This window comes from Podarcis muralis, chromosome 6 (assembly GCF_964188315.1).
Source record: "Podarcis muralis chromosome 6, rPodMur119.hap1.1, whole genome shotgun sequence".
In the NCBI taxonomy this organism is placed as follows: Eukaryota; Metazoa; Chordata; class Lepidosauria; order Squamata; family Lacertidae; genus Podarcis; species Podarcis muralis.
Window position 1 is genome coordinate 58,699,464 of NC_135660.1, and position 27,381 is coordinate 58,726,844.

Genomic DNA, 27,381 nt, shown 5'->3' on the forward strand with positions numbered 1-27,381 from the left:
TTGGATGCTATGCTTATAGTTCACATTTTGAGGTCTGTATGTAATTGATCTTTCTACCCTACGAGAGAAACACTGCAATAAGTTGGTTGCAGCACCACATTATAGTATAGAGAAATAATAATGATGTCACCTTGAGATTCAAAGATCGTGGAATAGTAATAGTCTCCTAGCTCATTCTCCCAACTGCAATGACCTCTCCAGTACTAAATCTTAACAGTCTCAGCATTATTTTTGAATTATTCATGCTAGCCTTTTCCCTCACTACAAAATCAAGGGAAATGAATGCATCATGCTCAATCAGCTCCACAGGTATTTTGTGTGTGTGTGTGTGTGTGTGTGTGTGTGTATATAATTTGGTTTTGCTAAAAAGGGGGGGGGGAATAAATTATAAAGTGGGATGGGTCACATGTCTACCTGAAACTAGAAGGAGGGGATGGAATGATCTTACATGTAGAAAAGGGCAGAGCACTTTCTGTATTATGCAATATTTATCTCTTTTTGAATCTGTATAAACTCCAGGATCCTGCCTTATGTCTTAATGGATTCTGTTTGTGTAGAAACTCGCACTGGAATTCAAAAAAGTGCCAGCACTTCTGATGTATCCTAATTGTATTTTGCTGTACTGTTTTTGTCTAGAGTGTGCTGATTATCAATTGGGGAATATGTCTAAATAGTTATGTACCTTTATTACTGCAACTTAAAGAAGTATTCATCATGATTTCCCCCACCCCACCCCTCCTCCATCAATGGTGTTGAGCAAAGCTAAGTGCTAGTGAATAGAATTGTTTAGCTGGAGCGAGGAGAACAAGAGAAAAGCAATAGTCCGGAGTATATTGCGTACCACTCTGTCCTATAGAGGACTGGGAGGGGGGGGAAATAACTCTTGTTTGTTCTTAAAGGCAGTATGTTGACAACTCTTCTAGTTTATCCAGTCTAGATAATAAGAGGATACAGTTTTATCTGAGTGATGGATTTCATAAAAAAAAAAGAGTGCACATGGGAATAAAATAAAATGCATGTAAATGTAAACTCAGGCAGGTATCCTGATTCATCTGTAGCTGGTGACCTTTAAGTTCATGATGAAAAACAAATGTCAAGCATTCAAAAGACAGGAGTATCCCTGGCTTTGCTGAGGATTTTGTATGCTATCGCACAGACTGTATTAATTTAGTCTGGCATCAATAACCTTGAAATCGGGATTTTGCGCTAAAAATCCAGTTTTATGTTTATTCAGAAAGCAAAGATAAAAGGCGACTTTATTTTAAGGGCCCTTCCAGTGGGAACAGGGCAAACATAATGTAACATTACAGATTTCCACACACCCCAACCCCCCCCCCTTTACCTTGCCATTCAATACTAGCTCCCATAGCAACAGATTTTATATGAATGTCTGGAATCTGATGATCTTCAGGTTGCTTTGCACAGAATTTTAATTATAGCCATGATAAGCTTGTGACGGAATTCTGTAATGCAGCTGCAAATAGAGAGCCGTGGCAGGAAAATGCTTGTGGGGTGAAAGATTTTGATGGCTCTGGTGCTTTCAAAACCTACCAGAGGAGGAAGAACAGTTGTATTAATTGATACAACATTTGAACAATACTTACCAATAAAATGCCGGTTATGGGGAGATAGATAGATAGATGATAGATTAGATAGATAGATAGATAGATAGATAGATAGATAGATAGATGATAGATAGATAGATAGATAGATAGATAGATAGATGATGATAGATAGATAGATAGATAGATAGATAGATAGATAGATAGATAGATAGATAGATAGATAGATGATAGATAGATAGATAGATGATAGATAGATGATAGATAGATAGATATAGATAAACGGTGGCTACATTACACTATCCCCAAACTTAACACTTTAAAGAATACTAATATTCACTGGTGGTGTGCCAAAAAGAAATTTATCCTGCATTCCCGCTGCTGCAAATCCCCCCCCAAAAAAAACTCTTTATAAATTAAAGAGAAAAGAAATTGCATCCAAAAGTTATCTAAGGGGAGAGTAAATTTCAGTGAAATTCTCATGGGGGGGGCAGGAATTTTCTTGTGCATATTTTACTCTTGAGAGTCTCTCCTTTTCTGATACAAATCATTTCACCAGCACTCTCCACTCTGCTGCCTTCTTGGGTGACCATACTTCAATGAAGTCCAGAGGAAGGCACCCTGAGGTGAACATGAAGCTTTCTCAGGATGAGGGAAGCTGAGTACTGGAGACATGATTACTGGAATGGATCTCACCCAAATAATAATACTTTTCCGAAGTGTTTGACATAATCTTGAAATCCTTGCAACACCCCTATAAGGTAGGCCAGTCCTGTTGTTCCCAAAATTAGATAAGAGAGAGAGGACCCACTCCCAAGAATGAGAGACAACAACTCACCAAAGGCCAATACACACAATGGGGGCTTCTGGTCCATAGTTCATGTTCTGAACCATTTTGCTTGAGCACAGACTGGGTTGGCAGAAGAAATTTTGAAACCTGAAGCCAACCACAAAATGGTGCGTCACACCAAAGAAGAAGAGGGGAGTGAAGATCTACATCGGGAACAAGGGGAGGGTTAGGGTTACATGCAATGCGTTCCTTGGAAGGAGGAACTGCTACCCAAGGCAGTTGCCTCACCTTGCCTCATAAACGGGCCCCGAGAACAGACTTCCTGGGTCCATCACACTTGGCCACCCCAGAATAAAGCAAGCTCAAAAATGGACACCTATCAAAATTCTAAAGTGTCCTGAGAACGAAGCAGGAAAAATTGAAGCCTTTTTAGCAATGGAAACTTGTGCGGGATTGGAGGCCAGATTCTGGCACTACACTATTAATGGACAATAGTCTGACAATACTTTGTGTAAAAAGCTAATCAGATCTGGGTCGAGCAAGTACCTTGAAGGGAGGGTGTATAAAGATCTCACAGATTGAGGTTCTCTGCTAAAGGGGTGAGTAGAAGAATACCAATGCAGTAAACAAAAAAATAATCATTAATATTACCAGTTTGTAACTGGTGCACTGATTTCAGATAGGTTCCTGTTCTATTGGCTGCCCTGGGCTGCTTTGTGAGGAAGGGGTGTGTGTGTGTAAATTTACTAAATAAATAAGTCATATTTAGGGAGCTAAATGTGTGATCTCTGAATCCTGAAGAAATGCTACCTCATGTACATGTCCATAATGTATACTTTCATTTTTATTCTGAATGCATAATAAGATTCATTTAAACTGGGTAGGAATTACAAATGCACATAGGGAAAATGTGCTCTTTTGTAGTTACATCTACATCATTTCAATTTGCCGTGTTACTTCTTTGTTCCAGATTTAAAAGAAACACTTTTTACTGTGATGAAGGTAATGCTAAATTTTTGAAGGTGGTGGTGGGGTGGGGGGAAAGGCACCCACATGTTGAAAAGAACGACAAGAGCACTAAAACCTCACTGGTTTTAGCCTAATTGAACAACAAACAGGACTGCCTTCACGGCAATTCTCAGCGCTATTAACATATATAGCAGAATATCCCAGCAGGTGGAAGGGAAGTATTTTGCAAACAGACTAGAAAGAACTGTTAGATTGGGATGAACCAAGAAACTGAGCATGATTAGACCATGCTTCCCTGTTATTATCACTGCAAAATTAGGTCAATTATATTTTCACCTCCTCTAATCTTCTGTTTGCATCATGATCTGTTCCAGGCAAAATTAAAAAAAAAAGTAAAGTTTTGCAACTGACTTGAATGAGGCACACACTGGGTTTTATGAGTCTAGGCGATATATCATTAAAACATAGTTTAAGATGCTAACGAAAACAACGAAAAAGCAACAAAATTAGATATTAATGTTGGTAAATATTGTAATTACGGTGAATATCAATGTCACAGATTCAGAACCAACAGAATTACAGGATGATTTACTTCATTATCCTTTGATGTAGCTTAGACATACCCACAGTCCTGCTCATAGTTAGGCTACTTAAATTTCATTGATCTTCTAGGGATGTAAGCAGCCTAATTGTGTGCAGCATGGAAACCGGTGTCTTGAAATTGTGCAGAATCAGTCACTAGCAATATGTTGTGTGTGATATATTTTCCTTTCTGGTGAGACATGAACATGAAAGAGGACCTCTATCAGTTTATAAAGAAGCAAAGTCTGAGTTTTGTTCCAAGTATCGGTGGTCTGAGATAGCATTGTGACTCTTACGTCAGCTCAGGAAGTCTATCCTGGCCATGTGAACTGTCCAGATCCATGGAGCAATCTTGAATTGGCAAGAAGATGGGCTAGATGACCTAATCAGGAATTGTTTCATCTTTTGCTTTCATGGTTTTATGATACTAAGGATTTACGGCTCCAAGTGATTAGAGAGCGTTTCGAAGTGTCTTGTGGAATGGTGACAAAAGGGAAATATGCAAGACCAATAAAGAGAAATAAAATCTAAAACAATGCTCTACAGTGTTAAGATTTTTATTTTTTTAGAATTGCATTCTAATAGCAAATAGGAAATAGAAATTATTTTGTTGTGATGAAATACACTAGAGGGGCAGGGGGAAAGACCACTAATTCGTTTTGCATTGCATTAGCAATAGGAGGAAATTATTGTTGCATCCAAGTAATTAGATGAGATGTAGGGTGAATTCAGAAATTTAGGCCTCACAGAAAAGTTATTGATTTACCTGGAAGAGGTACTCAAACAAAATAAAAAAATTTAATCCCAATAAATATCACTCCCCTCCACACAAAAGGACCCTAAAGAAGAAACTATGCCCTTTGCACTCTACATGAACCAAAATGCCATTCATATGCTGGCGTTTTGAGCAATCCCAGATCCTTCCAGAAGAACCCACAGTCCAGTGGGCATTAATATTGTGAGCATCCTGGCAATCCTTTAAAGAAGGGGATGGAGAGGTGGCCCTCAGATGTTTGCCATTTAGTCCCCCAGATGGTTTCTCCTTCGCAGCCCCACACCCTCCTTCCTCTCAAACTTGCATGCTGGCATTTATTCTTCTCCAGCCAACACAGAAAAGCAGCAAACTGCAGGCCTGATCCAGATAAGGGCTAGAGTGGACAGTGGGAGATAAAATCCCTAGGTAAAAATTTAACATTCTGTCTGCACAAGCATTTCAGCATGCCAGACCGAACATCCCTCCTCTCCCCCCCTGCAATGTTCTGGGGGTTCCCTTGTCCCCCCTCCAGAGCCAATTTTGGGAGGTGCAAACGAGGAGGAGATGGGGGAAGCCCTGTTCCATAAGTGGAAGGCTTTGCACACGGCTTCACCCGAGAGTCCTGCTGACTGAAATGAATGGATCCTTTTTGGCAATGCAAATGGCAGGTGCTGGGTACCCAGTGTGGCTAATGACCGCAGTGTGGGGTGAATGGGTAGTAGATCTCACCTGCTGTCCCTGAGCCCATGCCAGGTTCTCAACCCAGATCGAACCCCCAGTGCCTGCTAACTGCATTGTAGAAGAGGTTCCTTTGGAGCAAACAGGAGTTGTCCCCCTCCATCCCCCAATTTGCAATGTGGGACTCACTTTAAACCACAATGGCTTGGAATTTACTATGCTAGTACAAAATCTGCCTCAGTGTACGGACCTTTAATTTAATACATTTGGCGTTATTTCATCCCCATAATTTTCTAAGAAAAACAGAGGCACTTAGGAGTGTGATTTATCCAATAATTATCTAGGCATTAACTTCATTAAAAATACGCTATTTGACATGCATATAAAGTTAGCCTTCAGCAGACACGATCTCCTGCCCCAAATATGGGGAAAAAATGAAAGGCAGATTGTAGATGGAAGAGAAATATTTTACAGGAAGAGGAAATGTGCATTTTCCCAAGTCAAGCAGGTCAGATCTGCAGGCCCTGTGTAATATAAATGCATTGACACAAACTGGAGGTGCTGGCTTTTGCCCAATACAAATACTATGAAATTAGCAAGAGGATGGAGCTAATAAGGGACTACCTGAAACATACACACCAGGCATGGCTGGTTGGGTGGTTTTCCACAAGCCATTAAATGTCCTTGTATCCACCATATTTTTCCGTGTATTAGACAAGGTTTTTTGACTAAAAAATCTTGTCAAAAAACTGGGGTTGTCCAATACATGGGTAGTGGCATGGGAGGGGGGGGGGAGAGAGAATTGCTGTTGTTTTTTAGATATAAGATGGAGGGCACCTGTACTGCCAGTAGTACCTGTGAAAAGGATCTAGGGGTCTTAGTACACTGTAAGAGTCAAAACTGTGATGCAGCAGTTTATTCTAGGCTGCATCAACAGAAGTATAGCATCCAGATCAATCGAAGTAATAGTCCTGCTCTGTTCTGCCTTGGCAGACCATACCTAGAATACTGTGTCCACAATTAAGGAAGGATATTGACAAGCTTGAACGTGTGCAGATAAGGGCAACCAAGATAATAAAGGATCTGGAAACCAAGTTTTATTAGTAGTGTTTTGTTTTGTTTTGTTTTGGAAAAAATGGTGCTGGTACTCACCATTAAGTTGTAAAAGTAAGTGCTACACTTTAAACATTTGAAAAAAAAGAGATGTCGGTACTATGTACCCTTGAATAGCCTCAGAAAAAAAGCACTGCTTATGAGGAATGGTTGACATAAGTGGGTATGTTTAGCCTGTTAAAGAGGAGACTGAGAGGAGATATAATAGCCATCTTCAAAAATCTAAAGGGCTGTCACATGGAGGATGGAACAATCTTGTTTTTTCTCCTGCTCTGGGGGGTAGGACTTGAACCAATTGATTCAAGTTAAAGAAATGATATTCTAACTAAACATCACAAAGAACTTTCTGACAGCAAGAGCTGTTCAACAGTGGGACAGACACCCACAGGAAGTGGTGGACCCTCCTTCCTTGGAGGTTTTTAAGCAGAGGTTGGATGGCCATTGGCCATGTATGATCAAGTTGAGATTCCTGCATTGCAGGGGGTTAGACTAGATGATCCTCGGGTCCCTTCCAACCCTACAATTCTATGATTCTAGATTTGTTATTAATCCTTGCCCTTTTGATTAGAGAATACGGAAGTGGACCTAGCCCCATTAACTTGCGCTATGTGATATAAAACTTCAGCGCAGGAAAAAAAAGGCAATTATCACAGAGAATGCACAGGACTGCATGGGTCCTTAACATGTCACGGAATGTCAGCCCTTGTGCCATGAAACTCAAGAAAATGATTGGTGTGCAGTGCACAAGCAATTACATCTGTGTAAAATGACTGCACTCACTTTGGAGGGAGGAGGGGGAGTTAACAGGGAGATTTCAGTTTCAAACTCCAAGATGTTTTTCCCCCCTTCTCCCCCAATACTCCCCGCTCTTTACCCAATTTTCCAGCTGAGCTGACTGAGGCATGAGGAGGTGAAGACGCTTGAGCAAGGTCACCCAGGAAATCAATGAGCAAGGCCTGCTTAGAGCTTCGCTTCCTCGTCACAGCTCTTCTTCTTCCTTCGCTGTGCGGCTGCTGGACTACTCCTTCCACGAAAATTCCCTGTGCTCCAAGTGTTAGCTGCGAGGGAATGACGATAACAACCACAACAAAAAAAGTCGCAGATGTGCTCTAAGAACAATTAAAATTAAAGAACGGCACCTTATCCCCCTAAGAATGGAAGGGTTTAATTAGTGTGATAGAGTAAAACATGTTTCAAGAGGTTAATCTTTTGCCACAGTGCAATCGCTATCAGATGGATCTCAAAAGATTCCTGCTAAAAGATAGCACTTTTTTGAGTACGGTTTGTGTTGTTGTTTTTTTTACTTCCATGAACTTGTTTAGAAACAAGAGTTTCTTCTGTCATAATAGTTGGCCTGGGATAAGTAATTCAGGATTCACCCCAACGTGCCATATTATTTACTTCATAATATCCCTGGCAATACACTAGTGAATCTGAGTAGTAATTAATCTTAAAAAAAAACAACAGTGGCTCAGCTACCTCTGAGGGGAATAGGTTAATTTTTAAAAAGCTATCAGCACCATTATTCTAACTTTACCAACATCCCCTTCCTTCACAGGACTGATATCAAGGACCCCCAGCTATTCCCATTGCAAATTTCTCCCTCAGTCTAAATTAGGAAACTGGATGAGACAGTGGCGTCTCTATGGACTAAATATTCTGGGTGGTGTCAGAGAAAGAGAGTGGGTTTAGCTACTGGGTAAGAGAAAGCACAAACCTGCAGTCAAAGATCATGCCTCCTTTGGCAAAATCTCAACTCTGAAACAGAATACCCACAAAAGTCCTCATAAACATTTTCATATATATATTTTTTACATACCACAGACCTTGAGATAATCTGTAAAAATAACAGGGTATAGATATTAGTAGTGTTTGGCATTCTGTTATGACTCCTAGAATGTATAATACTGGAATTTTACTATAAATGTATGTTTCATGCATACGCACAACAATGGTAGCAATACCAGAAATTAAACTGAACAAAATACCAGAAATTAAACTGAACAGAAATTAAATTAAACTCTGGCTAAATAGTTGTTAAGGCTGCAATCCTATAGCACTTACCTGGGAGTGAACCCAACTGAACTCACTTCTGAGTAGACCTGTACAAGATTGCACTGCAAATAAAGATTTGGGTGGAAAGCTGAAACTGTGGGATTATCTGACTAGGTAAAATAAACATGTGAAGTTGTTGTTGCCACCAATTTTTGTTTTAGTTTTGGGCTTTGGTTGCCCTCTTAGGGTTGCTTCAGATGTCAGGAGCAGCCATCCAGAGAGCTTCCAAATTTCTCCTCATTCTTCTGTCTTCCCAGAAAGCTTTTCCTGTTCCTACTTTAATCTTTTTCTTTCATTACAAAAGATGGATTGCAAACAATCTGACATCTTTGTTCACTGAAAAGTTGAAACATTTGTGAACATTCCACACTATTACACCACCAGCTTAGCCAATAGATAGCAGGGGCTTCGTCATTGCAAACTGTATGCAATACTGTAGATATTATAAATGGGGAAATTAGCATTGTCTTGGTATAGAAATGGAACTGTGAAACCCATAATTTTAATCACATTTGGTTGCATCATTAAGGACTAGATCTAGTTCCAAATTATCTATTTACAGCTTTGTGAATGCATGCTTCTGTTGTTTATTGCAAGCATCAAATAATCAATTCTGAATCCTAGGAAAATAAACACAAGGAAACTGATTTTCTTTTGCTCCATATTCATGCTGTGGGGGAAAAAACATTCTATGCCTACATTTTGCCATTATTCTTTCTTTTAGAGTTCTGATAAGCTCAAAACAAACAGACATTAGTAATTGTTGGCAACCTTCAGCAATAAGGAAGCTACAGCTCATCAGTTCTAATCTAGAGATCAAAGCAATTCGGTGGCAACATAAAACAGTTCTGTTTCAGAATTGACAGGATATTCCTTTAAAAACATAACATCAAACACAAATATGTGAGAAAAGTGATTTTATATTTAAAGATGCAGCAGTGGTGGGTAGGGAAGGAGATGATGCTGGTAATTTTTACAGTTGGAAAAATACTTTATGTACCCATTTTTACTGGTAATAATAATTCACACTGATCCAGCAGCCACGCTACATGCGATATTGTCATCCTGCAGACATGAAACATCTTTTCCATGCACCCAAGCTTAGTCAAGAACCCAAGGGTGAGGCAAAAGAGGCTTCCATGCTATGCATAGGTAAAGGGACCCCTGACAGTTAAGTCCAGTCGCGGATGACTCTGGGGCTATGGCACTCATCTTGCTTTACTGGCCAAGGGAGCCGATGTTTGTCCGCAGACAGTTTTTCCGGATCATGTGGCCAACATGACTAAGCCGCTTCTGGCGAACCAGAGCAGCACACAGAAACGCCGTTTACCTTCCTGCCAGAGCAGTACCTATTTATCTACTTGCACTTTGACGTGCTTTCAAACTGCTAGGTTGGCAGGAGCAGGGACCAAGCAACGGGAGCTCACCCCATCGTGGGGATTTGAACCGCTGACCTTCTGATCAGCAATCGGTTTAACCCACAGTGCCACCCGCGTCCCTATGTTATGCATAGGTTGCTACTATTTCAGGCAAATAAAGAGACTGGCATGGATGGTACAGCAGATGTGCACTAAGCCAGATGCTCATGAGCAAGGCCATAAACGTCACCATGTGGAAGATAATGCAAATCATGAAGTATAATTCTAGCACCTAGAGTCAGGATGAACAAGGGTGCACCTTCTTATCTTTGGGTGAAGATACGTACATACTAAAATGTGATGTCAGCCTGCTGGGGCAAATGATGGGCAGTAGGAGCTCAGCCTGAGGTGCCCAGTCCTGCTGGTGCTGAGCTTAGTATAGCAGATTTAACAGTAACCTTGACAGTCTGCTTGAATGAACCATTATATATCAGTGCTAATCATGCACAGTGCTTGAGAAGGAATTAAATCTAGTTCAAGATCATTATATCCGTAAAGGAACTATCTGCATTTCAAATTCACCCCTTTACAAAATGAACCAGTTCAGTTCAAGTTCATCCAAATTAACTTTTTAGTTCATAAAAAGCTTATCCTTGCACATATTTTTTTCTGGCATTCAGAATGTTATAGTTGCTGTGCTGAAGAGCAATGCAGCGCTTATTGCATATGTAAAGCTCTACACTAAAGATATAAACAAGTTTAAACTATGAAATAAGGTTTGCAAGTATAGATTTATGCAAGTATGCAAACTTACCTGCGAGTAAGCTGCTCCACTGAACATAGTGGGTCAACATGGATCTGCCAATCAGTTTATTCTGGTTTCGGGAAATAGGGTCCTGAAAATGCAAAGTGTCAAAAACAGTTTTATCTTCTATATGACCAGCAAGCTCCTATAATTTTCAAAGCGTTCTTTTGCCTTTCTCACACTACTTACATGTTCACATTTTTATCAAAACCATTAGTACAATAAGCCTCATTCTGCCCCTCTCAACATATTCATTTTCCTTCTCATTAGCTATGGACCCAATTTTTCTTCAGTCAACCATAATACTTTAAAAAAAAAAGATTCTGGACTTTTTTATTGCTGTCCATTGATGTTTTATTAATTTTCTCTGTAGAATACTGGCATTATGGAACAATTAAGAGTAATATCAGCTTTCTATAGCCTGGAGCATTTTGGAAAGTCTCTTGCTGTTTTACAGGACTAGAATGAGAACAAGTCTATAAAAAGAACATTATCTTAAATATCATATGGGTTTCTGGCTTTTTTATTTTCAGAAGATGTCTTTTTGTCGGTGTCAAATATGGCAACAACTAACACCAGATACAAACCACTGAAGCCAGTTTATGTGCACTTAAATCAGATATCTGAATGTAGGATGCATTTATGTAAATGTCAAACCATTTTGACAACTGGGTTCTGGGTTCATGTTGTCAGCTGGTAGCTTAATGTTCACTTGCAGCCAATCTACACAGCCAGGATGGGAAATCTGTGTTTCTCCAGATGTTGGAACTCCATCTTCCATTAGCCCAAGCCAGCATGATCGGTGGTCAGGCATAAGGACAGTTGTAGTCCAACAACATCTGTTGGGTCCTCATTCATAATGTGATGATCACCTCAACTTCCCTAGCTGGTAATAAGTGTCAGGTGCTGTTTCAGTTTCTGATAGGAGGTCACTGACTGATTCTGGTATTTTGAAATATTTGAGTATGCAGATATATGGCTCGATTATAGCTGGAGGCAGCTGGCAGGCCAAAAGACAGTCATATCCACCACCCTATATTAGATCTCCAGAGAATGATATTCCTGCTTCCCTTGATACTGCTTCCTTACAGAGGCCCCCCATTCTGCCCTGCCACAGCCCCTTTGTTTTCCCCTTACTTGCCCCTCCCTCTGGCTGGAACGATGGTGGTTAAGAGTTATCGTATCCAACTATTTTTTAACCTTCATGGGCCATTACCTGTAATTTCACTAACAGGAGATGTGCCTTACAATTTTGCCACAGATCATCAAAGATTATCTGGCCCCATTGTTCCTCTTCCATCCAAACCCAAACCTTATTGGAATAATTCACTCAGCTGATTGGTAAAAGTTGCTTCATTGACAAGAAGAAACTCATAGTTCCTCTGTGGTACAATAGTATCAATGCGACATTGTTGTTGTTGTTTAGTTGTTTAGTCGTGTCCGAATCTTCGTGACCCCATGGACCAGAGCATGCCAGGTACTTCTGTCTTCCACTGCCTCCCGCAGTTTAGTCAAACTCATGCTGGTAGCTTTGAGAACACTATCCAACCATCTCGTCCTCTGCTATCCCCTTCTCCTTGTGCTCTCCATCTTTCCCAACATCAGGGTCTTTCCAAGGAGTCTTCTCTTCTCATGAGGTGGCCAAAGTATTGGAGTCTCAGCTTCAGGATCTGTCCTTCCAGTGAGCACTCAGGGTTGATTTCCTTAAGAATGGATAGGTTTGATCTTCTTGCAGTCCATGGGACTCTCAAGAGTCTCCTCCAGCACCATAATTCAAAAGCATCAATTCTTCTGTCTTTATGCATGCATGCATGCATGTGTGATTAGAAATGCAAATAAATAATTTCAAGAAACTGTCCTCACAGAAATGTAAGCATGAAATCCAGAGCAAGGCAAAATGTATTTTAAGGTTTATAATGTGAGAAGAAATGTGTGAATAGCACAGTATTTAGTGGCAAACTCTCACTCTTGTGCTGTTAGATGAAAACTATAGGCTATGAATAAACATAAGGCGTAGTCTTGAACACTGCAATTCATTTTATAGCTGCTTTCCCACAATGTGTGGTACTGGAAGCCATCCTTAGGCTGCAGTCTTATGCTCACTTACCTGGGAGTAAATCTCATTGAACTCAATGGAGATGATTTGTTTCCAGTAGCCATACAAGTGATTGTGCTATAAATTGGGGACAGGTGTGGGTTTGTTTGTTTTTTAAAGCATGATCTTCAGCAAATTAATCTGCTATTTTACTTTTAAAATAATATTTTGCACCTTCTCAGAAGCGGTTAGCTTGAAATGCAGTTTCTTCACAAGGAAAGACAAGCTAACGTAATGCAACTGGGGGTGTTGTTGGGCCAAAGGGTGCAACTCCCACAGCATTTATATCTTGCATATCACAGCAGCTTTCTCCCTTCATATTTCGGAATTGTAAAAGACAGGCAAAAAAAAGAACTCCTATCAAAAGAAGAGACACTGAAGACATTCATAAACATCTAGACAGAGAATTGCATTTTCAACAAGAGAACCTCAATAGTTAAGGCTACATTTGGGACACTGCTATGACCATCTTATTTTCTCATTATGCTGTCAGAGTTGGAATTCATGTCAGGTTTTGAAGCCATTGAAACAAAGGGTACTTTCATAAACATCCATTTCATAAACTACAGCATATCTAATTCTTTTCAGCTCCGAATGCAGAGTTGAACATAGAGCGTGTGGTCTACAGAGAATTTGCCTGGAAAACATAAAACAATCTACTAGGTAAGTTGGGAAGCTGTTGACATAGGAAATGGAAATGGAAATTTGCTAGTAGTCTCCTATATCTATAGTTTTATACTCTACTTTGCCTGATGCTTGCTGATTGGAGCAGTATATCTTGATGTTAGTATCCCATTTCAGAAATATTCTGACATTATCTACTTGGCAGTTTGAAAAATAGTATAAAACTCCCAATGTATTTGAGTACATGTTTCAAAACAGCAATTGCAATATCCATTTCCACTGATGCAAGAGGCATGTTAGTGCCCACTTCAAGTAGCTGCATTCCTCAGACAGCAGTATGTGCTCGATTTGAAGGAGGGGTACTCTTAAAGCATAACTTTTTTAAAAACAACCACCACCACAACCAGAATTGACTAGATTTATTTTCAATGATTCTTGGTAAAGCAGAGGAGATAACAAATCTTGCCAAGCATAATTGCTGTCTCCTCTCTGACCCAAAAAGTGTGCACATTAACTCCAATAGGATTTATACATTAAAAGTGCCAGTGCAGATTTATTATTTCAGGAAAACATACCAAATTGCACTTTGCAAACCACTCTCTGTTTACAGTCGTAATGGAGCAAACATTTCAACCAAAACATCTGCCTGACATCACAATGGGCAACTACAAATCTTAATTCCCCACTCTGCCTTCATATTATCCAGCAGTTTGAGGTGGGTGGGTGGGGGGAAATACCTGTTTCTGTGATGTCACAAAGCACCTTGTTTTCCAGTTCTTGGAGCTGGTCTTAAAAATGATGTGGCGTAACGTAACACAACAAGGAGGGGGAATCTGCTGCCTGCCTATTCTGAGGCAGCAGAGAACAAGGCACATTCTTTAAAACAGCCTTCACCCAAACTAGCATGCCAGTGGGAGTTGGCGAATGCTGCTTTATTGGTGTTTTTCTTTTTTTAAAAAAAAAGGAGTCTTAAAAGGGAATGTGGCACTGTTGCAAGAACATTTAGTCCACGAGTGGAGAACTTCAGACCCAGGATCTGAATGTGGTCTTGCAGGCCACTCTATTTGGCCCTCAGGACTCTCTTCAGGCTATACCCCCTCTCCCTATGTCAGACTCCTCCCCAGTCTGTTCCATGCCCTCGTCAAGTGCTTTGAACTGTGGTAATGCCTCCTGCTCACTTGCCTGCATGGATCTCTGACTTGGGTCTAGGTGGAACGCACCCTATTATACAAAGGTTTCCCCACTTTACCCACATTTTTGGCTGTCCTCCACCCCTGCTTTGCTCCCCTGTCCACCACTGACATGCAGCTCTCAGAAGGTTGCCCACAACGTAGCCCTCATGCTGAAAAATGTTCCCCACCCATTTAAAAAGTATAAATACTATCTGAGGGTTATCACGGATAAGCACACTCGTCCTCCACCTGCAAAGCCTTTTAAAGGGAAAACAACTCCAAAAGCCCAACAGGCACGAGCGTTTAAGGACAGGAAGGAATGTGCATTGATTGTCACCATTGACAGAAACCCTGACAGCTGAACAACTATACATGTGGTACCATTAAACACACACACACACACACACACACACACACACACACACACACACTACGAGATCTGACAAGTTGAGTGCAAAATGCCACAAGACCAATTATTAAGCAGCTTGTATGTCTGAAAACTGGCCACTTTAAGCTGCCATTGTTATGGGCCAAGAAGCAGATTGTGATTCCATCTGCCTTCCAAACAGTGCAAGTGAGTACAGTAGACCTTTGCGTCGACTGCCAGTGTTTGGCAACTCTCTCTTTTTGTTTTCTTCCTTGTCCTTTTCTTTTCGGTTTGGCAGCCTTCTGCCAATCTATATACTGTGGGCCCATGCAAACCTATTTCCTCTGTTTCCCTTTGATTGACTTGCTTTAAGCACAGGAGAAGGGAGTGACCACTGCAACTCTGCCTTTCCGGCCCTGTTGTTTTTGGAAAACATTCAAGCCTTTTAAATATTGGCTTGGTGAGCTTTGCCATGATAAAGCTGGAGGAGGAGAACCTCTGATCTAACAGCACCACAATCACATGGAAAAATAGGAGTATGAACCATTGTTCCTTCATCTTACTATTATAGCTATAGCGGAAGTGATGCACAGTTTTTTATGGAATGTTACTCAGTTTTTGTCCAGAAAATCATGAACAGAAGCCATGTTCATGTGGATGATACCCCTTTTACATGCCTTCTATGCTGCCTGGATGTTTTAAGATACATAAGGTAAAGGTAAAGGTACCCCTGCCCGTACGGGCCAGTCTTGACAGACTCTAGGGTTGTGCGCCCATCTCACTCAAGAGGCCGAGGGCCAGCGCTGTCCGGAGACACTTCCGGGTCACGTGGCCAGCGTGACAAAGCTGCATCTGGCGAGCCAGCGCAGCACACGGAAACGCCGTTTACCTTCCCGCCAGTAAGCGCTCCCTATTTATCTACTTGCACCCGGGGGTGCTTTCGAACTGCTAGGTTGGCAGGCGCTGGGACCGAGCAACGGGAGCGCACCCCGCCGCGGGGATTCGAACCGCCGACCTTTCGATTGGCAAGCCCTAGGCGCTGAGGCTTTTACCCACAGCGCCACCCGCATCCCTCTTTAAGATACATACACAAGTACAAATGAAAGGATACTATGTGTGAATTTAAGGCAGAATGCATATACAAGGCGAGTCCTACAAAAGAGGCCCCGTGGATACAGAGTCACATGTTCCACAGGGCCTCTTTTAAAAGACTCACCCTGTACATTTTGGGAACATTTCTGGATGCTTGTGCTACTTATAGCTTGGATTACCATGATTAGCAAAGCATGGTTGATTTACCATGATTAGCAAAGCATTTGCCAGTGCATTAGGTTGGTAATGCATACAAGGTCAGTAAGATGATACCAAGATTGTTCCAATAAAAAGTCATTAGCTGACCCTCTTTACGTCTTCTGCTCTCCAAGCTCAATAGAGTACCTGTTCTTTCTATCAAACTCATATCATGCATGACAGAGGAAATTCAGATTTGTGGTTGATCTGGACAACTCCTTTGGTGGTCTAAATTTTTAACCACCTGTTGGCAGAGAAGTGATTTATAAATTTTAAAAACAAAATAAAGACTATTTCTTTTCTTTCTTTCTTTCTTTTTAAAAAATCAAACTTCTTCCTTCTCTTCTTTGCCTGGTCATTCAATATACTTTGACCAAAGTCACCACAAAGGCTGTGTATATATAACGCAAGTGTCACAAACGAGATCCTTTCAGAAACAGGAAGTAAAAGTGTTCATCTTAAACTTTGTAAACAACTCCAATGAGATTTAAATAAAAAATAAAAAATCTATGTATCAAAAATCTCCCACCTTTAATATGCAACTCTTTGTTAAACAGTTACTATTAAATACCGACCTGGAATCTGCTGGCAACAGTCCCAGCCTTTGTTCTCATAAGGAAGTAAGCTTAGCGCTGTTGGGAATATTATGCCAAATGTGCTCCTGAACTTGGGGGAAATGACTGTTTTGTATTTTGAGCTGTATTATGCTAAGTGAATTCTAAATCCTAGTGTTAATAATAAATAACCAGTGGCAGTTGCTATCTTAAAACACACAAATGTGGAATGCAATTAAACCTAACCTGTACAAAAAGCCCAGTGTAAATTCTAGGCTAACCTAAATTTCACTTATCTTCCCTGCTAAATGGTTCTTCCCCAACAAAACACTGCAAGGCTGCCCTTTCACCACCACCACCCTACAGCAATGCCATGTTTGTTTTCTTGTTGAACAGTGCACATTTTAATGGCGCAAAGAGGCTTTATCAAGCCTTACTCCCTCTATTTTATGTAATCCAACAATTGGCTCAGGAAGGATAGTCAACCTACCAGTATGAGAACATCACCCTGAAAATTATTTGTGCACAACCCAAAACCGCAATCCTATCCATGCTTACCTGGGAGTCAGTGTGACTTGCTCTTGAGTAAACATGCTTTGGACTGGCCTGTTAGTCATTTGAGAGAAGTGTGATTAAGTTCAGCAGAGCTCTCTGGTGGTAAGAGAGAGGGAACCTTGACTTACAAAAACTTCTGAAAGTCAATCCTAATAGTGGCTTCTTGATTCATGTATCTGTGTCAAAGTATATATTTAAAACTTAGAATAGTACATGGTCTTCCTTGATAGACTAAGGAACCAGATGTATAAATGGCCTGATTAGGGGGTTTTTCATATGTATTTTTAACTTTGTGTTCTAATAATTTCTTGCAACAAGAGATCTGAAGTTAAACAAGGAAAGCATTAAATGGACAAATCTACAATAAAATATCAGCATCATTTAATGGCATTAAAGGAAAACTGGATTCTTAGCTGCTTTATCAGCTCTGTCTACTACATCATATTTTAGTGAACTTTTATAGCGGTAGACAGTGCTACAGCAACTTGATTATTTTAATACTGATCCACCCCAAGACTTTCCAGATTCAATCAACACAATCCACCGAGGAAGGTTACCTGTTCAGCTGATATACACATTTAGATAGGGATACTCATTTTGGTGTGTATTTGGTTCCCATTCAACCTGATAGCTCTATGTGATGTGCATCTCCACTGGCTGGATGTGAGAGGACAGGGCTTCTGTGCCTTTAATAGCTGTGTAGAAGATAGAATTTCAGTGGGTGTAACTTACATCACAAGTGCTTCTACATAGCCATTCCCTGTGCTACATGACTATTAAAGGTGTAAGAGCCCAGCGTTCTTTTGCATCTCTCTGTCCTACTCCATCTGGATCCACTAGTCCAGCATATGAAAGCATAATTGACAGTGCACACCTATGCATGCCTACTCAGATGCAAGCCGCATTACATTCAGTAGAACTGATTCAAAGGTAAAAAATGGATCTGAAGCTGGATCAGGGCCAGTGTCGGTTTTCCTTACAGAATAATGTCTGTGTGCAATTATAATTTGAGAATGCGCTCTTGGTATGACAGAGAGGACTGGTAGAGAAATATTGAAAACAAAACTTGCAGGACTCAGTAAAACAAGTTCTTTCTGCTGTGAGTGAAGCAAAGATATGCTGAGAGTCTATGGTTTCTTGATGAAATACCTTGTAAATCCTGCAAAAGAAAAGAAAAGAAAAAACAGCTAGAACAAGCCAATTTCACATAGTGGGGCCTTTGCCAGAAACATGCTATGAGGGCCTCAAGTGTTAGCTTTCTACAGCTTCCATTACCCTGGCAAAACAAACAAAGATATATTGATTGTTTCTGTGTGGGTACCATTTATTTATTTGTTTGTTGGGTTTTTTTGCAGAAAATTTCAAAAGGAAATGAAAAATGGCCTGATTAGTCTCCCACTCAGTGTAAATCAAGGGTAATGTCACTAGTTTAATCAATACAAACAGTAAAATGTAAAGAACAACATAACCTATAAACTAAAACTGGAATAAAGACCGGAATTATTTATTTTACCAGGAGAAAGATGGGGAGGAAAAAACGCACACCCCTGAATGCCTATGAAGAATTAGAATGCATTGTTGGAATTCTTACTGGTGACAGGAACAAAAATAGTGGAATTTATCAGAGTTACATAATCTATATTTTCCACCAGAAAAAAGCTGTATTTTACCAGACTAATAACTATTTGGTCCTTAGGCTGAAATCTCTCACCCACATATACATCCTAGGGAGTAAGCCCCATTGAACAAAGTGGGACTTGCTTTCCAGAAAAGATGAATAGGGTTGTGCTATAAGTTTACCAAGGCTGGAATCCAAAGAACCACACAGGCAGTGTAATCCTGTACATGCATATGTGGAAGTGAGCTCCTTTAAACCCCATGAGGTTTAATTTTGAGGAGACATACATAGGTCATGCAAGGTGCTTGAGCTAGCCTAGTGGAAATGTAGTGGTGTTCTTAGAAGAAATGACCCTGTCACCCTGACCATTTTGTAAACTGCTTCTGAAAATGCCTCGTGTAGGATGAGGTCCACTGGTAGAAAAAAAAAAAATCATATAAAATTCCTCTTGGGCTTACATAATTTGTTCTTTGGAACCTGGCCTAATATAGCGTCACGTGGACACAATCTGGAAGCAGTGAGTGATGATGGGTTTGGATGTGGGAAACCTAAAGCTCAAATCCTTGCTCAGACATGGAACTCACCATCTATCAAATTCATTTGCAGCCCAGGGTTATCATGATAAAAAGCTGCTCTGTGCTCCATGAATGAAACATGGGGTACAAATGTAAGAAATTTGATGGGGATGCAAATTTGGCTGCACCCAGACTTTGGAACTCCCAAGAGAGACTAGCCTGGCACCCTCCTTATTGTCCTTCTGCCCGCAGGTGAATATTGTTTTATTCTGACAGGCTTTTGAGAACTGACTGTTTTTATGGAAACAATTTTTTATAGTGTTGTGCTGTTTTTAATATCTGCATTTTAATAATTTGTTTTTATATTGTTTTAATTCTGTTAAACTTTAAGAACTTTTAAACTATTTCTTAGCTTTCTGTGTTTTACCCATGTTTAAATTTTTTGTAAACCACCTTGACTCTCAGCTGTGGGGAAAATGTGAGATATAAACAAACAAACAAATAAGAACTTTTGACATTCCTTATTTATATCCTTGTATTGCTAAAGAGCAAATTTGACATCTGAGTAAACATGTTGAGGACCATGCTGCACACATATATAAAAAGAGGATGCAAGTGATCTGCTTTGTTCCAAAATAATAAATAAGTCTTTCTAAATATTTGCGCGCATATAGATATATATGGTACCAATAATTTCCTTGAAGTTATTCTGAAATGTGCTACGTTTCCCATATCTATCACATAATGGATAGCGCTCTTCAATATTCAGTGATGCAAATTATTTGCTAAATTTCAAAAACAATTGTTACAAACTATTCTGTGCTTTTAATCATTGATTTTAATCATTGATTTACCAACTCAGTGTTTTTTTAATGAAGCCAAGATTACCATGGACTTTTACATTCAGCAAAAGCAAAAAATCACGCCTGTCATTATTCTGAATTGCATCAAAAATCATGTCACCCATAGTGAGTGCTGAATTAATCATTTGGCTAAATTATAGAGCCTGAATGAAGCTCACAACTGCATGGGCCATGTAGCTCAATCCTAGTCATCCTTACATGCAAGGTAGATCACTACTATTATTACTACTATTATTCTATGCATTGTATGGGCTGAAACTCAAGAGGTGGTGGCTTCCAAAAGGCCTCCCATGAGGTCACTGCTGAGGGTTAGAACTGGGATTTTTCCAGCTCTCATTCTTAGCTGGAAAGTCCTGGAAGACCTGTTCCCTGACTGACTCCCACTACAAAAACTGAGGCTGTTGAACAGACTTTGGGGCTGAAAGGTTCACCTGCCAGATTTCTGCCTGGAACTCCTGGAATCTTGCATCTTGGTGAATGGGGTGTCTCCGGGGTGGAGTGCAACACTGTTGTTTAGCTCAGATCATTCAAATGAAGACTTCTTGTGTGCAAAGGAAGAAACGCAGGCCCAAGCCACAAAGAAAACTGTGCCCTGCCTAGGACACAGTAAAGTTTTCAATTTCAGGTCTGATTCCTGGAATATGGAGTGCTTTCCCCTCATTATGGAGCAACTGCAGTTGGTCCCTACTTCCAACACGGTTTACTTAAGCATATTCCGAGTTAGGCTGTATACATATTTACTCCAGCTCCAATATGCTCCCACTATTGGTGTTTGAAGCCAATTACACAATGACGTTAGCCACAATCCATCTGTAGCCCATGGCTTCTTGAGAAATACTCCTGTTTATGATGTGCTTTTCCTCAAACCATATGATTTCCAAACTGCAGTTAAGCTGAGGTGTGTACATTTCAGACAGCTGTTGTGCACGCACAGATGATACATTCAGTGAACTAGACTTTGACACTGTAAAACAAATTGGGTCACCCACTCAACATGATATAGTGTACGTAACTTTAGGCACACCCAAGCCCATTGAGTCTTTAAAACTCTGCTTCAAAAAGCCATGTCCATCTTCTGGAATGTACATGTGGCTGACACCCTCCCCTTTTCATTTCTGCTAGGCAACGGTAACTGGTAAACATTATGGCTTGCCAGTAGTTGCAATATATTTTTTAGTATTTCTAGAACTGCCCATGTACTTTTTATTTTATAGCAGAAAGGCTAGTAGCAAACAGCCCTTCATTATAAGATTGTACAGTACTATTAATTAGAGTTGCCCCCTTTGAAAAACAAAAAGCCCTTGCTCTCTTACCTTTCAACAGCTGATATACAAAACTTGATCTGATGGAAGTATTCTGCTCACTTATTTTCATGCCAGAAAGAACATCAGCACCTGTATTTCACAACATAGGAAGCAATTAAAGGTACAGGTGTCCAGTAAACTGATGGCGATACTAATGCTTAAGGTTTGTACAGTGCTGTACAGTGTTTCATATGAAAAATCTCTTGATAAACTTCATTGCTATCTTTTTTTACAAGTCAATTTTTAAAGTAACAGGAAGGAAATCGAAGTAAAATACGTCGCTTTTGGCACCCAGATCACAGACCCTCTAGAGACCACAGTCTAAGAACCCCTGCCCCATATGGCCGATTATGAAGGACCTGTCCCCAACAGGATTTCACATCACCAAACAGAACCAAAATGCAGTAGCAAATGCCTCTGAGAATAAACAGGCTACCTCCCCACAAGTCACAGTGGTACCTACCCAAACTTAATGGGAAAGATGCTTTTGGAAAAGTGCAGCCTCTCCTCTGAGCTTCCCTATAGTGCCTGCTTGGCTTCTTGGTCAGACATAAGATGTGATAAACTGAAAACCTATTCTAACACCACCACCCCAAACTACAGCTAAAAAGAGTAGAGGAATGAGGTATGTTTAAGTCGCTGCATCGGGAGCAGTAGGTATGTGGAGCATGCTGGGAATTGTAGTTTACACTATCGGAAATAAGCTGCTCGGCTTTCACCGCTTCAACTACAACTCCCACAAGGCAAACCACCTCTGCACAACACATTTGCCCCTTTCCGTTCAGCGGAGGAAAACCCGGCCGTTCTACTTCGTCTCTTTCAGGTTAGCCAAAGCGTGTGTGTAGCAGAAGCTCAGCCGGGGAGTTCCAGCTCTCTGCGCATGCAACTCAGAAATAAAGCCGTTTTCAGCTTTAGGAGCTGCAGTAGCAGCAGCAACAGCAACAGCAGCTGTAACTAGGCGGCGTGTTTACTCTCTGAGAAGCTTAGAACTGTTGAGTTTTGCAGTGCAAGCTGTTGCAAACTGCAGAGGAATAGATGAGGCCTCGTCCCTGCCCAAGGCGGCTGCCAAACGACAGGCGGGGTGGGATGGGGGGCGATGCAGGTTTACTCGGAAGCAAGTCGCAACGGGTTCAATGGGGTCTCACGCCCGCCTAGCCCGCTGAATACAGAGGATTGCAGTGTCGCTTTACGGATGGCTACGCCTTCTGCCTCCACTCATTTGACACTCACTGGTCGGCCGGCGGCTTAGGGATTGTCTCAGCCCGGCGGGCGTGCTAAAAAATAAAAAGGTCGTCGGAAAGCATCCACACCCCGTCCCGGAGCAGTGAGCGTCTGGGCGCAGGTGCGGGCCAGTGGCCTCTTCAGCTGTTAAAACCCAGAGAAGTCCGGGCTTGTTCCGCCTCCCTCCCCCCCCCCCCCAGTTTTGTCTACTCTCTTCTTGCCCCTCCTCCCGCTTCCTTAACTTCCCGTCATCCCGTACTTTTCGCTCGTCTCTCTTTCCCGCCCAGAAGTGCCTTAAGCGCCTTCTTCCCGGTGCTTGCAGGTGAGCCCCTTCGTATCCCGGGCGAGGGACTTGTTTGTTGAGCTGCTAAAACAGTGAGCCTGACGGGATGGGGGAACGTGTGAACAAGTGTCCTTCCAGAAAGGAGCGGGAAAAGAGAAACGCAGCGCTGATTTAACTCCACCTGCTTTATATCGCTATCGTTGCCTCTCTGGTGCTTTAAAGCAAAAACAAACCACAACTCGTGTGCCCGGCGTGCGTGTGGCCCGGATTCCTTTGCCAAGCGCCAAGGTGTCTTTTCCCCCCTATTGCATCCGGCGTTCAGAGATAAGAGGGGGAAATGGCCTATATTCGGGCGCAGGCAGCTTGTATAACTTGCAAGACTTTTAAAAGGAAAACCATGATGAGTTTGGCGCTTTGCTTTTCCTCGCTGGAAAGTCTCCCGGGCTCGAGGGGGTGGCGTGCAACCGAGGGGAAAGTGCGGCGAAGGAGAAAGTCCAACCCCAAAGGGCTTTTTTTCCTCTCGGCTCGCCACAAATTTCCACTCCGTTCAAAGAGGAACTCTCTCTCTCCTTTCTAAGCGAGTGTTTTGGTTTCAGTTCAATTCCACCCAAGGCCCTCACCCTTCTCCTTTCCCACGCGCTTCCGTTGGTTTCTTCGGCTTGTTTGTTTTCCCTTCTTAGCTCCGCCGTACTCGGCGGTTTTGTAACATGCTGTGCGTTTCTCTGGTGGAGGGAGGGTAATGTCAAGCTGCGGCGTCCCGAAGAGGGAATTCTCAAAAGGAGAGCTGTACTTAAAGAGCGGCTCTGAAAGTTGACTTCCTAATAAAAAGCGCCCAGCAGGGTTGCTTAGAAAACAAACGAGCCTTTTAAATATATATATAAACACACACACGCCTCTTTTCCTCAGCCTGGTGAATATTCTGGAGGGGTAATCATGACCCCTCTTTCTGTTGAAATCAGTTGCTGCCTCGTGTCCAAAATCTCCATAAGCCTCTATGACACAGGTGCTTTCTGTGACATAGTTATGCCATAAAACATGGTCAGTCCCACCTCTGCATATGTTTTTTAATGCACTGCCACTACAAGCCATTTTAATCGCAAGAGCTTTCATTTTTGTATTTGTGCTCAACAGCTCCACTTCGAAATATTTATATTCTCTGGAACAGGGGTTCTTGAGCTGTGGTCTGTGAGCTTCATTTGAGGGACCCATGACGTGTCTGTGAAAATACTATTGAAAAGTGCATGACATCTAGCACAGCATATTGAAATTGCTACTAGAGGTAGACATATTATTTATGTGGTCTGCCAAGACCCTCTGCAGTTTTCAAGTGGTCTATGTGTGTGTGTGGGGGGGGGGGATTGGGAATAATTACTCTGGAGCAGGGTGCTCCAACTTTTCATATCAAGTGGGCTGCAAGAGTACTTTGTTGTGGAACCCACTAGCCTTGTCATGCCTGCAAGTGGGGGGAGGGGGGAGCAAGGCCAAAATTTGACCTTCTCCGGGCCTCATGCTTCCCAAAGTGAGGCACTAGACTTTGGGAAGGAGGGACGAGGCTCTGGTGGGATCATAGAGTCCTCCCACCTCCTTCCCAAAGCTGGGAAAGCACTTACTAGGCTTTGGGAAAGAGGAGAGAAGACTCTGGGACCCTGTCAGAGCCCTCAGGTCTCCTTCCCAAATCCCAGCGCCTCACTTACCTGGCTTTGAGAAGGCAGCAGGAGGGCTGAGGGGACAACAAATGTAGGCCGCACATTGGATACTCCACTCTCTGTGTAACACAGAGATACACCCCTCTCTGTGTTAATTAACACGTGTATGGGATGGCCTTTATGTGTTCCCCAGCAGTTCAGAATCTAGGTATTAGAATAGAATACAGTGGTACCTCGGGTTAAGAACTTAATTCGTTCTGGAGGTCCGTTCTTAACCTGAAACTCTTCTTAATCTGAAGCACCACTTTAGCTAATGGGGCCTCCCACTGCTGCTGCACCGCCGCTGCGCGTTTCTGTTCTCATCCTGAAGCAAAGTTCTTAACCTGAGGTACTATTTGTGGGTTAGCGGAGTCTGTAACCTGAAGCATCTGTAACCTGAAGCGTATGTAACCTGAGGTACCACTGTACAAGTTTGATGTGAGAACAGCTCCTACTGTATTTTGGTGTGTTTGAATAGGAAATAGCCTAAGTAAGTTGTCTGAAACCAAGTTAGTCTTACTTTACTCTTCCAAAACTAAATATATTTATAGTAAAGACCCTTTTCAGGTCTGCATTTCAAGGAAAACCAAGCTACGTTTATCCCAAAGAGTTTAAAAGTGATGGCAATTTAAATGTTGGTACCATTGCCTCTAGGTTACCTTAAGAGGTAATCAGCTGGTGGACATACTGACTTTGGGGGGTGGAGATTGAAATGTTTTGGGAGCAATTCCAGTTTTTTAGTAACTGTTCAGCTAGGGAGCTCAAAAACACTTGATTGTTAAATGCCAGTACTGCAATTTCAAGTGCTCAAGTAACCAGGTATGGGGTGGCATTCTGTTAAGCTTTATTCTGAGGAGACCCATTGCAATGAATGGACCTAGCTTAGTCATGTTCATTAATATCAGTGGGTTTTCGCTGAATAAAGTGTAGTTGAACACCACCCACGCTGCCGGTAGTTGTTCCAGCCCTGTAACCCATGTTTATTCATTGTCTTTATCTAGTTAACCAAAAGCTTTGCAGACTTTGATGGTGTGCTAATAGGTCACAATGATTCCCTCTTTTGAAATAAATACATAGTTTAAAGATTTTGGAGTAGCTTATGAATCCAGGTAGGTGTGCTTGCAAGCCATCAAAAGTCAGCAACTTTTATCTGCAGGCTGATCCATGACAAGTTAATTACACCACTTATGCAGCAACTGCACAGATGCTCTATAGGAAGCTATAGTAGTTATACTGTAACTTGTGTTACCCTGGCTACTTTATCTCCTGATAACTCTGTAATTAACTTGTCACCACTGTTTAATGCTTAACGTATGTAGAGAATCAGTTAATGGCATCGCTAAAGTGATAGTAGCCTGAAGGAGAAGCTCATGCCCACTGGGAAGGCTATCAGGGATTGCTTAAACACAAAACACCCGGGCCTGACCTGGAAAGGCATTAAGAAGCTCATTTGTTAGGGCGCTTTGGGTAGAATGTTAAGAGTGTTCCTGATAAACATACAGCTGGTGTTCAACAGCCCTCTTTAAAGTGCAGATTTTGGAATTGCATTAATTTCCAGTAGCAAAAAAAGCAGCAATATAATAGGTGTATTTTCAGCCTAAATGAAGTTCGAGAGAGAACGAGGGGTTTTGTTAACAATACCGCATATGTAATAATACAGTTAAGAATCTTGCCCTGTCTGAACAATACATAACTACTTCTTACACTACCCTAGAGACCACTAACGTAAAAGCTGACACCCTACTGCACATGTTAAAAACTTTAGGTTATATGGTGGTGGCTTCTCTCAATCAGATCAGAGATGAAAATATTGTTCCTTTCTGTACCATTCTCAAGAATAGTGAGCCTTTCTGGGCACAATGCAGCTCTTTTATAGAGAGTTCCAGTTTCTTGCTGGAAAGAGTGCGGCCTGTTATTAGTGATAAATTTGCATGTTTTGAAGAAACTTACAGAATGAACAAAAATCCTAGATGTGTGATAGCTTAAATTCTAAACTTTATGTTTATGAACGCATCATGTACTTTTAAAGATTTCCCGTGTTAGAATAATTTCCTGTTTGCAACACTTGTGTAGTCAGCAAAGTATCCAATGCTGTCTGTATTGCCCATTCCCAGAAGTCGAAGGGCGAAACTGAATGCACGTTCTACCAATAGCATAACTCGTAAAAGCAAGCACTTGTTAAATCTATTTGTTTTTATTATAGACATCGATCTGCCAGTCGCAATAATGCATTTATGGACATTTTTCTGCAAGCACAGCGCTGGTGGCAGTTTTTACTGACAAATTGAGTCATATGGACAGTAGTTCAAAATAAGCTTACTTTATTGACAGATTGTGCAGTTCTCTAGTTCACAGAGTCTTCTTAAGATATTTGGATTGGCAAAAAAAGAGAGAATATAGCAGAAATATAAGACAACTGCTCTAATTTTTGAAGGGGGAACCTGTAAAATCGGTGTCGTAGGTAGCCATGTTTTCCAGCAATTTTAATTGTGGGTAATTTTAGATTATGAAAGTGCTATGGTGCCACATGAACAAAGTTAGCTGGTAGACAATGGAGCCCAAAGCATCT

At 41.4% G+C, this 27,381-nt stretch overlaps 2 protein-coding genes across 8 annotated transcripts in view; one reads left to right on the forward strand and one right to left on the reverse strand.

Moving 5' to 3' along the window:
- Positions 1-1,230: 1,230 nt before the first annotated feature.
- On the reverse strand, positions 1,231-24,363 carry LOC144328012 (uncharacterized). Of its 4 annotated transcripts, none has more exons than XM_077930371.1 (7): positions 22,732-22,835; positions 21,633-21,713; positions 10,676-10,757; positions 8,268-8,285; positions 7,323-7,506; positions 2,401-2,555; positions 1,231-1,547 (listed from the first exon to the last, which is right to left on the reverse strand). In XM_077930371.1, exons 3-7 carry the CDS (start codon positions 10,700-10,702, stop codon positions 1,434-1,436), a joined length of 498 nt encoding a protein of 165 aa, XP_077786497.1. In that variant the 5' UTR covers positions 10,703-10,757; positions 21,633-21,713; positions 22,732-22,835; the 3' UTR covers positions 1,231-1,433. The 4 variants fall into 4 exon arrangements, with proteins under 4 accessions (XP_077786497.1, XP_077786496.1, XP_077786498.1 ...); XM_077930370.1 differs by having other exon boundaries at positions 22,087-22,835; XM_077930372.1 differs by lacking the exon at positions 2,401-2,555 and having other exon boundaries at positions 22,087-22,835.
- The window catches only part of MGMT (O-6-methylguanine-DNA methyltransferase), a 173,774-nt gene continuing 168,757 nt past the window's right edge, over positions 22,365-27,381 (forward strand). The window contains exon 1 of one of the 4 annotated variants that reach the window (XM_077930374.1): positions 22,365-22,446. The gene's annotated coding sequence lies outside the window, so the exon portion shown is untranslated. Of the gene's footprint in view, positions 22,447-22,883; positions 22,966-23,034; positions 23,167-23,234; positions 23,416-27,381 lie in introns of those variants that run through there. The other 3 variants (XM_077930375.1, XM_077930373.1, XM_077930376.1) reach the window with 3 other exon arrangements.

Bases quoted from the DNA above. Each gene is read 5' to 3' on its own strand.
- LOC144328012 (XM_077930369.1), bottom strand. From the start codon at position 24,336: ATGGGTCCCTCAAATGAAGCTCACAGACCACAGCTCAAGAACCCCTGT. The intron at 21,714-23,747 runs GTGAGGGCCTTG...TGTGAAATACAG, and splicing joins GCGCGTGGGAAAGGAGAAGG to GTGCTGATGTTCTTTCTGGC. The intron at 18,483-21,632 runs GTAAGAGAGCAA...TTTCTTTTGCAG, and splicing joins TGTATATCAGCTGTTGAAAG to GATTTACAAGGTATTTCATC.